This window comes from Apteryx mantelli, chromosome 9 (assembly GCF_036417845.1).
Source record: "Apteryx mantelli isolate bAptMan1 chromosome 9, bAptMan1.hap1, whole genome shotgun sequence".
Lineage (NCBI taxonomy): Eukaryota > Metazoa > Chordata > Aves > Apterygiformes > Apterygidae > Apteryx > Apteryx mantelli.
The window spans coordinates 1,697,177-1,711,386 of NC_089986.1; the positions used below are offsets into that span (position 1 = coordinate 1,697,177).

The following is a 14,210-nucleotide window of genomic DNA, read 5'->3' on the forward strand; positions in this document are numbered from 1 at the left end:
TGCTCTGTGGATCATTTGCTGTGCAAATTCTAGGAAATGAGTTCCCAGTTTCCACCTTAGAGAGGAGAAAGGGTGCACCTCTCAAGTAGCAAACATTTTAGTGTATGGCTGGTAATAAAAGATTGCAGAAATTTCAGCTGCCATTTGTATCTTAGAGGTAATATAGGTGCCCTGAGGAAGGCAGGAGAAGCATGTGATATCTGGTTTGGGATAGAGGGATGACAGCAATTTGTCTTGCTTCTTCCCATGTTTGCCAGTTTGTCAGTAAGAGTGAAACTTAGGGAAGAGAGGTCTCTTGATACTTGGTTTGCTGTTAAATGTTAAAGCAGAGTTCAGGGCTGCCTCTCCATGCAGAAAGTCACAGCTATCTCTCTCTCTTGAGAAGAAATCATTAAGAGAATGAGGGCATACGATCTTGCAGAGAATACGCGTCTGCATTATTTTGACAAAGGCAGTGAGTTTACATGGGGACAGACACCAAGCATTGCAGAAATTAGACCATTAACGTTCCGTGTGCATCCTCTCCTTCCCTCTCTTGAACTGAGCGGAAAGAAATGAAAAGCCCGAGAAAGCAGGAAGGTGCAGCCTGCTTTTGCACTCCAGCTCAGCTGTCGCTTTGCATACGGCCGGTTGCCTTTCACCCTCCTCTGGCGAGAGCGCAGCGCAGAGGTGGCCTCCCAAGCCTGCAGTCCCACGTCGAGAACGGGGCAGCTCCATCGGGCATAATGCCCGCCCGCACTGCCTCTGTCCAGGCTGCAGCCCCTTCTCTCTCTTCTACCTAGGCGCTCGGCGGGAGCTTTGCGAGGTGAAGAGCGTGGCTTATTGCTGTCGGAGCGGGGGGGTTGTTTGTTTGTTCCTGCCCCATCGCTTTTCTGTGATCGCAAAGAGGAAGAAGCCTTCAGGTCACCCGGAGAACTGCTCGTCCGGCAGCCCGGGGACAAGGACTCCTTTGACTGCAAGCAGCTTTGCTCGGCGGCGGCGAGCAGCAGCCCAGCTCCCGCCGCGGCCGGCGCGGGGAGCAGGGAGCGCCCGGGCTTTGATGTCCCGGCGATGCCGGCGCCCCGCGGCCCCGCCGTTGCCCGCGGGCGGGCAGAGCGCTGAGCCCCGCCGGCGGCCGCCCGGCGCCCCGCCAGCCTAGCCCGCGCGCCGCTGCCCCGCCGGCTCGGGGCGCCCCGCGCCGCCTCCGCCCGGCGCTGCTGGGGCACGTGCGTGGCGGCCCCGGGGCCGGACCGCTCCGAGCGCCAGCCGGTGAGTGCGGGGCCGCGAGCGCGGCGGGAGCGGGGCGGGCGCGGCGGCACGGCACGGCACGGGACGCGGCCGGCAGCTGCCTTCCTGCCCCAGCCGTCACGCTGGGATTTCCAGCCCGTCCCGAATTGGCTCCGTCCCTAAGTTACGAGACTCTCTAACGCGCGTGCTCCGGGCGCCGGGAAGTTGGGTCTCCGCCGCCCTCCTGCCCGGGACCCCTCGCCGCGCTGAACCGCCCGGTGCTGCGGCTCCGCAGCCGGAGCCCAGCGCCCGCGCCCGGCTCGGCACGGCACAGCCGCGGGCGCCCCCCCGCCGCGGCCCGGGCGCCACCTAACGGCGACGGGCGCGGCCCCCCGCCGGCCCGGCTCGAGGCCGTGTTGGGGACGCCGGCGCCTGTCCGCTTCCAGGGAAGAGACCTGTGCGCCGAGCGCCGCTTCAGGCTCGTCGCCAGCCTGCGCGGAGACTCGTTGAGGTGGGGGGAGCGGCAGGAGGAGACCGCAGCCCACACTTCGGCTTACCAGAGTGATGCCGGGTGGCACTTGTTAGTCATCCCGAACAGCTGTGTCTTGCTCTTGCAGAAATAGTCCTGGTGTAGCTCATCCACATGCATACACTCTGTGAAAGTAAAAAATGTGTGTATATATATATGTATATATAGTGATTTTGTGACATGCTACATTTTTCTGTAGAGACTAGGCTCAGAACTAGGTAATTCACAAGTCAATTTTTAACATACACATTCCAGAAGGAAAAGCTATGCATTAATTAACTCCCTGTGCCACCTAGGCCAGGATAAGTCAAAAAATTACAGCTGTCTGTTGTATCTAAGCTTTAGTAGGCAGCTGGTAGAAGGGATCACAGGAGCACTAAGAGAAAGGGAAGAAAGCCATAATGTGTCAGTTTTTATCTGCTTAAATTATTACATTTTTGCTGTGCTTGCAATTAGCACATAAAGAAGCTTTTACTAGGTGTTCGTTAATGCAGACACAGTAGGCTCTCCAAATAACTCTCCAAACTCTCCAAAAAACTAGTCAGTGGAATGCCTTTAAATATGAGGAATGCTCCTGCAGAAACAGAAAGATTAGCTCACTTGGAAAAACTCAGTTGACTGTAAGGAGCATATTTACACATGAAAAGTACAATATTTCTTGTCGCTCTAATAAACTATTTTCAGTGCTTTAAAGACACTTGCAGAGTCAGAAGACAAGCATCACTTTTTAAATTAGGCTTCAAGTTTCAGAAGATTCTGGGGACTGGTCAGCATTTAGTCAATACGAAGACATTTTTTGCTCCTTATTATGACTGGAAGTGAGAAGGCTGTAATGGTTAATTTGCTTTTATATTATCTGTGATTTTCTAGTTCACAGTTAATGCAGGGCCAGTTTCTCTGAATAGCTCTCACCTTTATCTGTTTGTGTGATATTTCAACTCTGCGTCTCAGAAACCACTTCCTGACTGGACCAAAAACTTACTCTTTAGAGCAAAATAGTGGCTTATCAGGAAAGGTCTAATGTTCCCTATAAGCTTGCAAAGATAGAGGCTGGCCAGGCCTTGCAGGACTCCAGCCTCCTGACCTACAGAAGACCTATGATTCTGGGACCACCTATTGCTTAATGCATCTCGATGTCCTGAGAGTAGTGACAAAAATGGAGAGGAGACACTGAAATAACAATGTTCTCTCATTCATTTAAGTAAATACTGTTGCTTTGAAAGGGTCAGGGATCCACTGAGCCAGGTACTGCACAAACTCGTGGAATACAAAATCTCTCTTTACTTAGGTCCATGAAACTGAATTATCTGACATCTAATAGAGGTGTTCATTAATAAACATACACACTTTAATTATATGTTTTTTTCAGTGGAGCAGCTAGCTCGTAAGGTGGACATTAAAGATTGAAAGAGCTTATTGAAACTAAGGAATGGGAATCAGGTAGAAGGTGCAGAGGAAAAGCAAGGACTAGATATCTGAAAGAGCATAGGAACTTGAAAAGACAAAGGTGAACACAAGGCCAGCAACACACAACTTAAAACAGTTTAAAATAGCTGTAGTTCGAGTCTTGGACCTGAATGTATGATATGTACCAGCTTGAGAAGGGTTCCTTTCTTACTGCTGCTATTGCTGCTTACAGAAAATGGGAAATAAAGGGTGTGATGAATACAAGAGGACTTAAATGCCCTGCACCACTGGTTGAGCTTCCTGTGAGTGAGCCTGGTCAATATAGGTGTTTCCATTATTCATCCCAGTGGAACACTCATATTCTTCCCTGTGGAATGGAAAAGACAGGGGAAACTCCATCTCTGTGAATGCTGTGAACTGGAACTGTCAAGAATTTCCATTTGTTGCTATATGTATAGGAACTGGAATCTGTATCAGCAGAGGAAATGGTCTGGTCCTAAGCAAGTGAGAGTGTACAAGGACAGGACAAAGAATTTTAGAACAGCAGTACTGAAAAAATAGCCAAAATAATCTTTACAGAATGGCAGAAATGCTATCTCAAAATCTACTACTGCATATATGTTCTGTGAGTGAGCATGAATGAGCCTGTTCTCACTCCCACCAGTTCTGGATGTATGTATTGTGGTTACTTCTAATTTACATTGGTCTAACCTCAAATAAAGAGGACGTGGTCATACTTCTTTTAAAATCAGCGTAAAGACTCATTATCTTCAGTGTGAATCTGACAGGATCTCAGCAGAGCCTGTTCCCCCCCCCCGCCCCATTTTTAGTGACAGCTTTAAAGCTACAGTCAAGAATTGCTTACATGATTTTTAAAATGACAGCAAAGCACAATGGCATATTTTGACCTTTGGCATTAGATCAGCAATTGTGAGATTAAGTTAATTTTTATTCAAGCAGTAAAACTTGCCTTTTGCTTGCCTGTGAACTCCTGTACCATTGTAAAAGAGATTAAATTACATGGGCAAGTATTAAAAACAGGTGTTGGTTTGCTGGCCTTCCTTTTGCATTTGGTGGCCTCTTCATGTGAAGGAAGCATCCCTAAGTAGTACGTATCTGTATATTTTTAATTTCATGACTGACATTCTTCTGAGTGTTATAAAGTAGTAAACTTTGTTTTTGTAAGCCTCAGAACTCACTCAGGAAACATCTTTGTTACTGTGTAGTTGAGGAAGTCCTCAGTGAATTTTCCCCTTTCTTTTTCAGATTCTGGGTTATGGGCAAGTCAGAAAGCCAGATGGATATAACTGAAATGAATACTCCAAAACCAAAGAAAAAACTGCGATGGAGTGCCGTGGAAATAGGGCTAGCTGTTGTAGTGATTCTGCTAACTATTGTAGCTATCACAATGATAGTTCTGTATGCAACATATGACGGTGAGTACATTTAAACTGTCCTCGAATTAATAAATGCATTTGAATATGAAAGTATTTTAAGAAATTACACAAAAATGTTTTAACAAATAAAATCCAATTGTTTGAGTAAAAGATAGTATTGAAGTTGCAGTATATTAAAAGGTGTTGGAAAAGACAGTATGTTGCATGGTATATATAGCTGCATTACAGAAAACATTCAGATAATAGAAAGTATCTGAGTTCAGCTGAGAATTACTCACCTGATAATACAATACTGTACCTTACCTAGTATATAAAATTAGATGGTAATAGCTGCTCCATCATAATCATATTTCATATATATATATATATATATATCACTAGACAGTATGACACAGTTACCTGAAATGTAAAACTGCATCCACACTTATTGCTGGAGATTGACACAAAACTGCTTTTTTCCAACAGGGATTCTATAAATTCATTTGTTCATGAAAAGTTGTGGTAAACAAAATATCTGTTTGTTCTGACTTAGCTATACTTCTGTTTGCAATTAGAGCTTCAGTAAGCAAAAAACTCTACAATATACCACACTCTTCTGAAGAAAACCAAACTACAATGCGTCCTTCATATTCCTGTCCATATAAGAAAATCCTATTTTTTCCTATCCTTTTTCAGGATATTGAGGCAAAGACTCTTAGTGAGTATAGTCATACTAATGGGTTTTCTGATTCTGTAGTCATATCAAAACATTTGAAAATAATTCATTTCAGGCAGAAATACTTTGGTAATTTTTGCAAAATACAATACAGAGAAGCTGATAATTCACATTTTGGATCAAACTAGGCAGTTTCATTACATTAGAAATGAAATGCTTTGTTTCATTTTAAAGTACTTAATGATTTTGTTTAAACTTTATTATGGTCTAGTTCAATTATAGAATGGGAAAATGCCATTCTGAAATGAAAAATAAAAATTGTTGTATTTTTAATTTCTCAAAAGGAAACATTTTCATATTCCTGAACCTTGTATTTTGTTTAGAAGACTTCAGAGTGAATGTCTCAGAATTATCATATAATTCCCCCAAAATCTTCTCATTGTAGTGAATTCCTAAATTCAAACTGAATTTGCAACTGTCTTCAGTCCACATGAACTGTTTTTCTTCATATTTCTTATTTTTCATAAAAATAATATTTTGCCCAGCTCTAAACTGAATGACAAACATTTTCCTGTGATGACTACAAAAATTCCATATGATGGTAGTCACCTAGCACTGAATGACCCTAAAACGATGAAAATGATGTTATTTGTAGAGCCTGGTCCTATAAATATTCACTTACTGAATGTAAGGTGTGCTTTTTTCTTTATCTTACTGTATACTACAGTTAAATGCAATTCTGACTGTGTGAGTGAAAATAAAACTTAGAGTAGCATTTATTACATTGAGTTTCAGTAGAAATTAAGGGCATGATTGTCTCCTTTTTTAGATGGGGTCTGCAAGACATCAGACTGTATAAAATCAGGTAAGAATGAAAATATATACCTTCTAAATGGATATACTTTTTAAAAAATTATCTATTATCACCATGTAATGCTAACTGCAAACAAATATGGCAAATTGAGGCATGAGATCTGCTAACCCAAACAATTTTCTTAACATATTTCTACAAATGTAAAATCTTGCAATGTGATATTATCAGATCTGGCTGAATGGCAGAGCTCAGAGGGTTGTGATCAGCGACGCAGAGTCTAGTTGGAGGCCTGCAGATAGCAGTGTCCCCCAGAGGTCAGTACTGGGTCCAGTCTTGTTCAACTTATCAATGACCTGGATGAAGGGACAGAGGGCACCCTCAGCGAGATTGCTAATGAGACAAAACTGGGAGGCTGGAGAGGTGGGCAGAGAGGAACCTCATGAAGTTCAACAAAGGCAAGTGCAGGGTCCTGCACCTGGGGAGGAATAACCCCATGCACCAGTACAGGTTGGGGGCTGACCTGCTGGAAAGCAGCTCTGCTGAGAAGGACCTGGGAGTGCTGGTGGACAACAAGTTGATCATGAGGCAGCAATGTGTCCTTGTGGCCAAGAAGGCCAATGGTATGCTGGGGTGCATCAGGAAGAGTGTTGCCAGCAGGTCGAGGGATGTGATCCTCCCCCTCTACTCAGCCCTGGTGAGGCCACATCTGGAGTACCACAGCTGGAATACTGTGTCCAATTCTGAGCTCTCCAGTACAAGAGAGACATGGCACTACTGGAGAGAGTCCAGCAGAGGGCTGCAAAGATGATGAAGGGACTGGAGCATCTCTCTTATGAGGAAAGGCTGAGAGAGCTGGGCCTGTTTAGCCTGGAGGAGAGAACACTGAGAGGGGATCTTATCAATGTGTATAACTATCTGAAGGGAGGGTGTCAAGAGGATGGGGCCAGACTCTTTTCAGTGGTGCCCAGTGACAGGATGCGAGGCAACGGGCACAAACTGAAACACAGGAAGTTCCATCTGAACATGAGGGAAAAACTTCACTGTGAGGGTGACAGCACACTGGCACAGGTTGCCCAGAGAGGTTGTGGAGTCTCCTTCTCTGGAGATATTCAAAACCCACCTGGACGCGATCCTGTGCAACGTGCTCTAGGTGACCCTGCTTGAGCAGTGGGGTTGGACTAGATGATCTCCTGAGGTCCCTTCCAACCTCAACCATTCTGTGATTCTGTGATCTTACAAAGTCATCAGGGTCAGGCTAGTTTAATACTACAGACTTGCCAAGGAATGTCACCAGCTGCAGAAAATGATTTAATTGAATTAGAAGGTGGCTCTTCCCCCTCTCAGTCAGAATTCAAGTGGTGCCATGGCATGGTGCTGAGAGGCTCTGTCATGGAAGAAGGTAAGACATAAAGAGAAAGTCTTGATCACTGATAGCCATTAAAGGTGCCTTGCTACTGTTTGAGGAGATGCAGTATTAATCTTAATGTCCAGGAAAAAAAACAGATTTCATAGTCTGCCAAGGTAACTTCATACTTCAGTAATAACTGCATAAAAAATTCTTGCTTATATCCTCGTCTAAACTCTACTAGAAAGCTACTAAAAAGCCTCAAAGAAATGCTGAGCTCCATATTACATATCCTGTCCCTTCCCCTTCCTCTGTAGTTCTCTTATCCTTTCTGTTTTCTTCTCCCCATCAATTAATGCTGGTCTCCCTTTTTTGCCCAATCTACTTTTAAATTTCCCCATTCTATTTACAACACTTCCCAGTGGAATCATTCACTAGTGGTGCCCCGGTGTAGTCCATTGTCTCAGTACCTGCATGTTGCTGTCTGCATAGTCTAGATATCTCGGGAGTTATTTCAGGTGGTAATCACCATGTCTTAGTTACGCCTCCAAGGTTTTTCTCTGCCACCTGAAAGCTCATACTGTGGTTTGAAAAGTGATCAAATTAGATACCTAATTTGATTACAGCTTTTTCAACCTACAAGATTCCCATTTTCAACATAATACTTCTCAACTTCTTACAACTTTTCGACTCAGTACTTTTGAAAATCTGTTTAAAATAAGTTTAGCTAAACTCTTTACCTAATGATTAATGAACTCAAAAAGGAAAAGTGGTAAATGGTTTGGAGTAATAATGCATAATGTAAACTAAAGAACTAGTAAGACGTGATTAAATTAATTAAGTGGAACAGTTTTATTCTTTCATGCTTCCATTCAAAGTTTTAACAGCGTGCAAAGATTTAAGAGGATGAGTAAAAATACTGAATGCTAGATTGCAAATACAGAAGTAAACTCATGAAAGGACTGCAGTAAGGACACTGATGGGGGAAAATGGCAAGTTTACAAAGGTATGTAACAGGATGAAGAAAGAACTTTTTAAAAAAAGGAATATAAATTGCCTCAATTCAGCAGAGATAGTGACAAAATACAAAATGAGAAGAAAGGGTAGCTAGACTAAAACTTCCCCAAATTAGAAATGTACTGTGTTGTTCTAATACCATAGTCTCTTTTCATTTTTCATGAAATACATCTGTATTTTATCCACACATTTATCTTCATTTATTATTATCTGCCCTGTATTCTACAGATTATCTTATCTGAACATTGAAAGAATACATCTTAGAGAAAGGGTGATAGTTCTGTCTCAAAACATGTAAAATGGCAGTTTTGCTATGTGGTGCTATAAATGTATTCTATGGAAGTGTTTTCTAATGACAGGAAAATGAGCCAATTGACATAACGGAGCTTTCTGTAATCCATGTTCTGCTGTCCCTGTATAGGATATATAACCTGATCCACTGCAGGCAGTGGAACTATTCTTGTGAGTAAATACTACTACATATGCAAGAACTGCACATTCTGGTTTGGAACAAATAAAACTTCCAACAGGGGAAAAGACAGCTCTTGCATTTTACCAGGTATTAATATTTGATATTTATACACCATACTGTAAACATTTTGGGAGGCAGCCAGTGTGCCTGAGTAAGTTTTAGCTGTGGGACTATACCTCAAATAAGATACAAACGCATGCAAAAGCAGTGATGCCAAATTGGAACACCTACTTCTGACCATATTATAATCTGTAGAGTTAGTATGAGTTTCTGCCTAGCAAGGGTCAATTATCAGAAGCAGCTAAAAATCTGTATGGTCTATCAGACTGCTGTAGCAATAATGTTTTTGTTTCCTTTACAACAAAGGAGGCAGTTACAATCAGGGAGCCACCACATGAAGCTCAGATGTGCTAGCCATTACAGAACTCTAATTCAGTTCCACATGCTGCATCCAACTGTAAATGTTTTAGAATGGATAGCTCAAAGCAAAGCTGGGAATGACCAGTTTGAATTTCAGATTGCTGAAATATTTGTTAACTGAGCCAGGAGTTCTTTGTCATACCATGATATAATGCATTTAAGGTAGAAATTGCTATGAAAGTGCTGGGCTTCCTTCACGCTTACATGGCCACTAAACAAAATATAATTATCAGATTCTGTTAAATGGGAGGCAACTGTCGGTAAGGATTTACGCACCTAAAGGACTTGTTTGATTAATGGCCACTGGTGTGAGTGGGTTCTCAGCTCCAGAATCAGAACCCTGCGAATCAGGGGTCCAGAACGGTTAGCCAGCATCTGCTCCGGCCATTCAGTGCCCAAAGAATTTTGCAATATAGTTCAATGAGTTTGTCAGAGTTACATCATTTAAATCAACTTTAGTATAAAAAATATAAAGTGCTTAAACCCAAGAAATAACCTATATTATTAGTGTTTAATAGTATTCTTAACTAGGATGAGTCCACAAGTTTAATACTGCTTCAAGTCAAGATTTCATAACAGTTTCATGTTTAATTGGAACTTTTCTTCCAGACAATGTAGGATAAAATGTAGGCAAAATTATATAGCTAGAAAGCTAGAAATATTAAGTCTGGAAAATATACTGAAGTCTTTCAAGAAATATAATTAGGAGTAGACATTAAGGGAAATGGTAATGCCTTAAACCAGACCTGAACAATATTAGAACAGTTTTTGCAATGAATTTCAGAAATTTGCAATAGCTACAAGCCACTGAAAAGAATAAAGATACTAAGAGATTGTTTTATATTACATTTAATAGAGGAGTTTCAAATTAATGACCAGTCAAAAATGTAATCAGAATTTGACTGGTTATACCTAAGGTAAAATATCAGTAATTGCATGAAAATGTTATCAATGTTGGTGAAATCCACTGTACTGCAATATACGAAGATACTAGGTAATTTGTACATTTGAGCATTTTTTAAATACACTAACACATTCTCTCTTAATTTTCTTGAGCTTAGATAGGACAAACTGATGAGAATAGGGAATTTCAATATCTCTCATACCAATTTCACCTAGGTAAGCACTTTTTTTTTTCCCTCCCATATCCTCCCCAGGTCACTGGTTGTTATATCAGCTTGTATTACTTTATTTGTAAGCTATTAAAAGCAACAACTGGGAGTTATGATTACTGCAATAAAATTAATTATTAAAAGTAATTGTGACAAGGCTCTACATTCTTCAGTAATAGCTAGGAAACTGAATAAACAATTGAGAAAAGGAACAAACCCCAAAACTTGTTCATCAAAGCAATACGGAAGACTAATGAAAACTATACCATGCATTATCTGCATTTGTATAGGTATGAATAATCTGATATTATAATTAAAATAACAAAATATTCATCAGTCTCACACTGATTATTTCCAGAGCAAAAATGTCTCAGTATATACAGCCATGAACATATCATAAAGCTGCTCTGGGCACAGGTATCATCTCATAAATAACTTAGAGCATGTTCAGGATTCTGCACAGCTTGTCTGGTCCTGCTGACTTCAAAGGGGTGAGGAGAATACCTAATACATATGTTCTGAAGACCTAAGTGAAGGACTACAGTTTCCATGACTGAGCTCTCATATGTTCACAGTACTTAAAGTTTTGATTAATATTTGATTAGCATATATTCTAATTAATATTAGCTAATATGGACTTTAAAACAGAAATGTTATGATAATTATTTTTGTATCACAGTAGTAAGCAAGAAAAGTTGCACAGATGCTGACTACAAACAAAACAATCTGATTCCAAGGTTAAAGCAAGGTTTGATATTACATAGATTGTTAATAATTTGCCAGATGTACACAAGACAGGGATTTTTTCCTGTTTTTTTGCAAAAGTGACAGTGGATAAAAACCATCTTTTCTTGGCATCAGAAGATTCTTCCATGCTATCATTACCTTATGACAGAGCTGGCACACCACACTGAACAAGTCAGCTGTGATGTCCAGTCCTGGCTATTAGAGTCACTGTTGTTGGACTAACACATGCCAAAATAATCCAAGGGACAATGTTGCCCTTTCGATCCAGCCTAGCAGAGAGACTCATAAGTATACCCTTAAAACAGAAGAGTTTGATAATAATTACCAAACTACCTGTATTACAGCAAAAAGCTGGAGTTAGGACAGGAATAAAATGAACCATTGAAAACATTTATCTTCCCTTAAATGAAATAGGACAAACTAGACAAAGATCAAGATACCAGGGTTTACAGAATCACAGAGGTTGGAAGGCACCTCTGGAGATCACCTTGGCCAATCCCCCTGCTCAGGCAGGGTCCCCTAGGGCAGGTTGCTCAGGGCCGTGTCCAGTCAGGTTTTAATTATCTACAAAGATGGAGACTCCACAACCCCTCTGGACAACCTGTGTCAGTGTTCAACCACTCTTACAGTAAAAAAATTGTTCTTATGTTTAAATGGATTTTCTTGTATTTCAGTTTGTGCCCATTGCCTCTTGTCCAAGTTTATAGGCAGAAAGGAAACCCCTTGCTCTAACGGACATGATGGTTATTGGATTTCTCAAGAACTGGTAAAAAAACAAGTGTCATACTTGGTGAAAACATGATTGAATTCCACAGTTTCTGGCTGTTGGCATGATTCTGTATCCTTCCAAATTGAAGTCAGCCTGCCATTGACTTCAGAAAGAAAAGAATCAGGTGCTAGACTTTGCACCTATTTCCATGGTATTTTTTAATGCTCCTTAGGCAGTCCAAAATTGAAAATGTGTTGTGTTCATGTTTTTTTCCATCTTCCAAACACTGCAACATTGTAAAACCATCAGATGTTGGCCTCAAATATAACTTTCCTAAGCAAACTGAGGATTCCAAGAAAAACAGAAAATAAAAAGCAAGTAAACGTAAATACTATAGCCTGCCTACACCTCTCATTTCCACCAGCGCAACAGACGTGGAAAATATTGAAAGTACTGGGGAAATAACTATAAATATTTGACTCACCCATGTGGGAGGAATGAACACTTGTAATCACAAGTCTCACCATTTACTAAAAATAATGTTTGAAAAAAGGGAAGGATGCTCAGTATTCTGGCAAATTCAGACATATCAGTAGCTGTTGCTTAGCTCTTGGCATCTCTCCCTTCCTTGACAGACTTAGTGCTAGAACAGTAGTGGAGAAAAGCTAGAAAAAACTAGTGGTTTAAGAATACAAAAAGGAAAAAGGGCAGAAGGTTTAATAACAGCAGCTGGGAAACTGTCATCAAGAAAAGATTTAGCTTGAGAATCCCATGTCAGGATTAGTCAATGACTATGAGGTCTCTGACTAGCCACTTTAATAGGGTCAACAGAGATACCAAGAGGCAGTACTAGTTCTAAGAGAAAATGTGGAGTAGGTCCAGAAAATCAAATGTAGAAGAGATAGTAACTGCTGTAAATATTAGTGAGAGGATGCAAATGGTGTGCAATTATAATGAGTCAGGAAAACATAGGAAAACTTTCCTGACAAGAACTTAAATGGTAAAACATAATCATTAATTGTTGAAATATATTTGATTCAGCTGAGCCAACATATTTAATTATTACTGAAAATACATTATATTACTTAATTGTAGTGTCTAGATTGCAAGCAATTCCCAGATTTGTCTGCTGCAAGTACTTTGACTTGGGTCCACCTCTGCACAATAGGCATATTGTCCATGGGGAATAATAGGGCAGGGATGGTGTTGTGGGTGGATGTTTTTGTTCGGTTTTGCTATATGCAATTTCCAGAGCACAGAATACCAGCTCCAGCATGCATCAATTTGCATGGTATGTTTTTGTTCTCAGTGTTTCACTTGTATCACCAATTGAAAGTAGTGTCTAAATGTCTGTTCTAAACAATTTACTGTGGGCTATGTATTAAATGGTTTCTTGGATAAAATGTAAATGAATTGTATAAGTTTCTTTTTGTATATCTTCTAGAATACTTCTCATCATAGTTAGACTTAAGATGATGGTCATAAGGAATGCCAATCAGCTGAACCCCAGCAATCATGAAAATATCCTTCCAGAACAAAATTCTAACCAGCTTGAAAGGCACAACATACTTGATACTATTTCTAAAAGCCTTAGGGCCATAATGGCCTGGTATTCAAAAGCTACAAATGACTTTTGTGCCAAAACTGAGCAACCTCAAATGAGAAAATATTTGAATTTTGAGGCATTAGCTAAAAATTTCAGGTGTGTCAAGATGCATCTCAACAGGCTTGGGCCGAGGGTCTGGCTACAAATTAAGAGCTGTAACACCTTCAGCTGATGTAGATCAACCTACTTGCATATAATTTAGCAAAGACATACTGCTCTGTACCAGCTGTTCAGCAACTTTAAAGGTAAAAGGATTCATTATGGCAAACTAAGTCTGAATTTATGCCTTCAGAGGCCATAAGGACTTTTAAACTAATTTTCTACATTAAATACAATAACATTATATTTTAGCTGATCTCATCCTAAACATGTGCCCTTAACTTTACATACATAACAAATCATATAGATTCCAATTATGTACGTACTTTTAGGACAGGGATTTTAATTGTAATCCCCTAACACCTCACAACAGCATGCCCAAAAGCGGTATCCATACTTCACTTCTCAATTTTGAAAATTCTGAGTGTATGTCTTTGAACTGTTGTGAATGTCTGAGGGTTTTTCAGGGCATGTTGCTCATTCAGAGAAATGCAATGAATATTTTATCATAATTTCTCAGTTATGAGTCTTCTGTTTATGCTTTTATGAAGAAATATTTGAATAGCAGGGACTTTTTAGATAACTGGCAACATGATACATAGTCTCATTTGAAAACTTAAACTTTATATGTTACTACAGTGGGGTTTTTAAAAAGCTTTTACTTGCCAAGCATAA

General features: G+C 40.6%; 1 protein-coding gene across 3 annotated transcripts in view; it reads left to right on the forward strand.

The window, feature by feature from the left end:
- Positions 1 to 701: 701 nt before the first annotated feature.
- The window catches only part of MME (membrane metalloendopeptidase), a 57,918-nt gene continuing 44,409 nt past the window's right edge, over positions 702 to 14,210 (forward strand). For all 3 annotated transcript variants that reach the window (XM_067302219.1, XM_067302218.1, XM_067302220.1), the window contains exons 1-3: positions 702 to 805; positions 4,409 to 4,578; positions 6,024 to 6,059. In XM_067302219.1, coding sequence (XP_067158320.1) covers positions 4,419 to 4,578; positions 6,024 to 6,059 — 196 coding nt within the window. In that variant the 5' untranslated portion in view covers positions 702 to 805; positions 4,409 to 4,418. The remainder of the gene's footprint in view (positions 806 to 4,408; positions 4,579 to 6,023; positions 6,060 to 14,210) is intronic.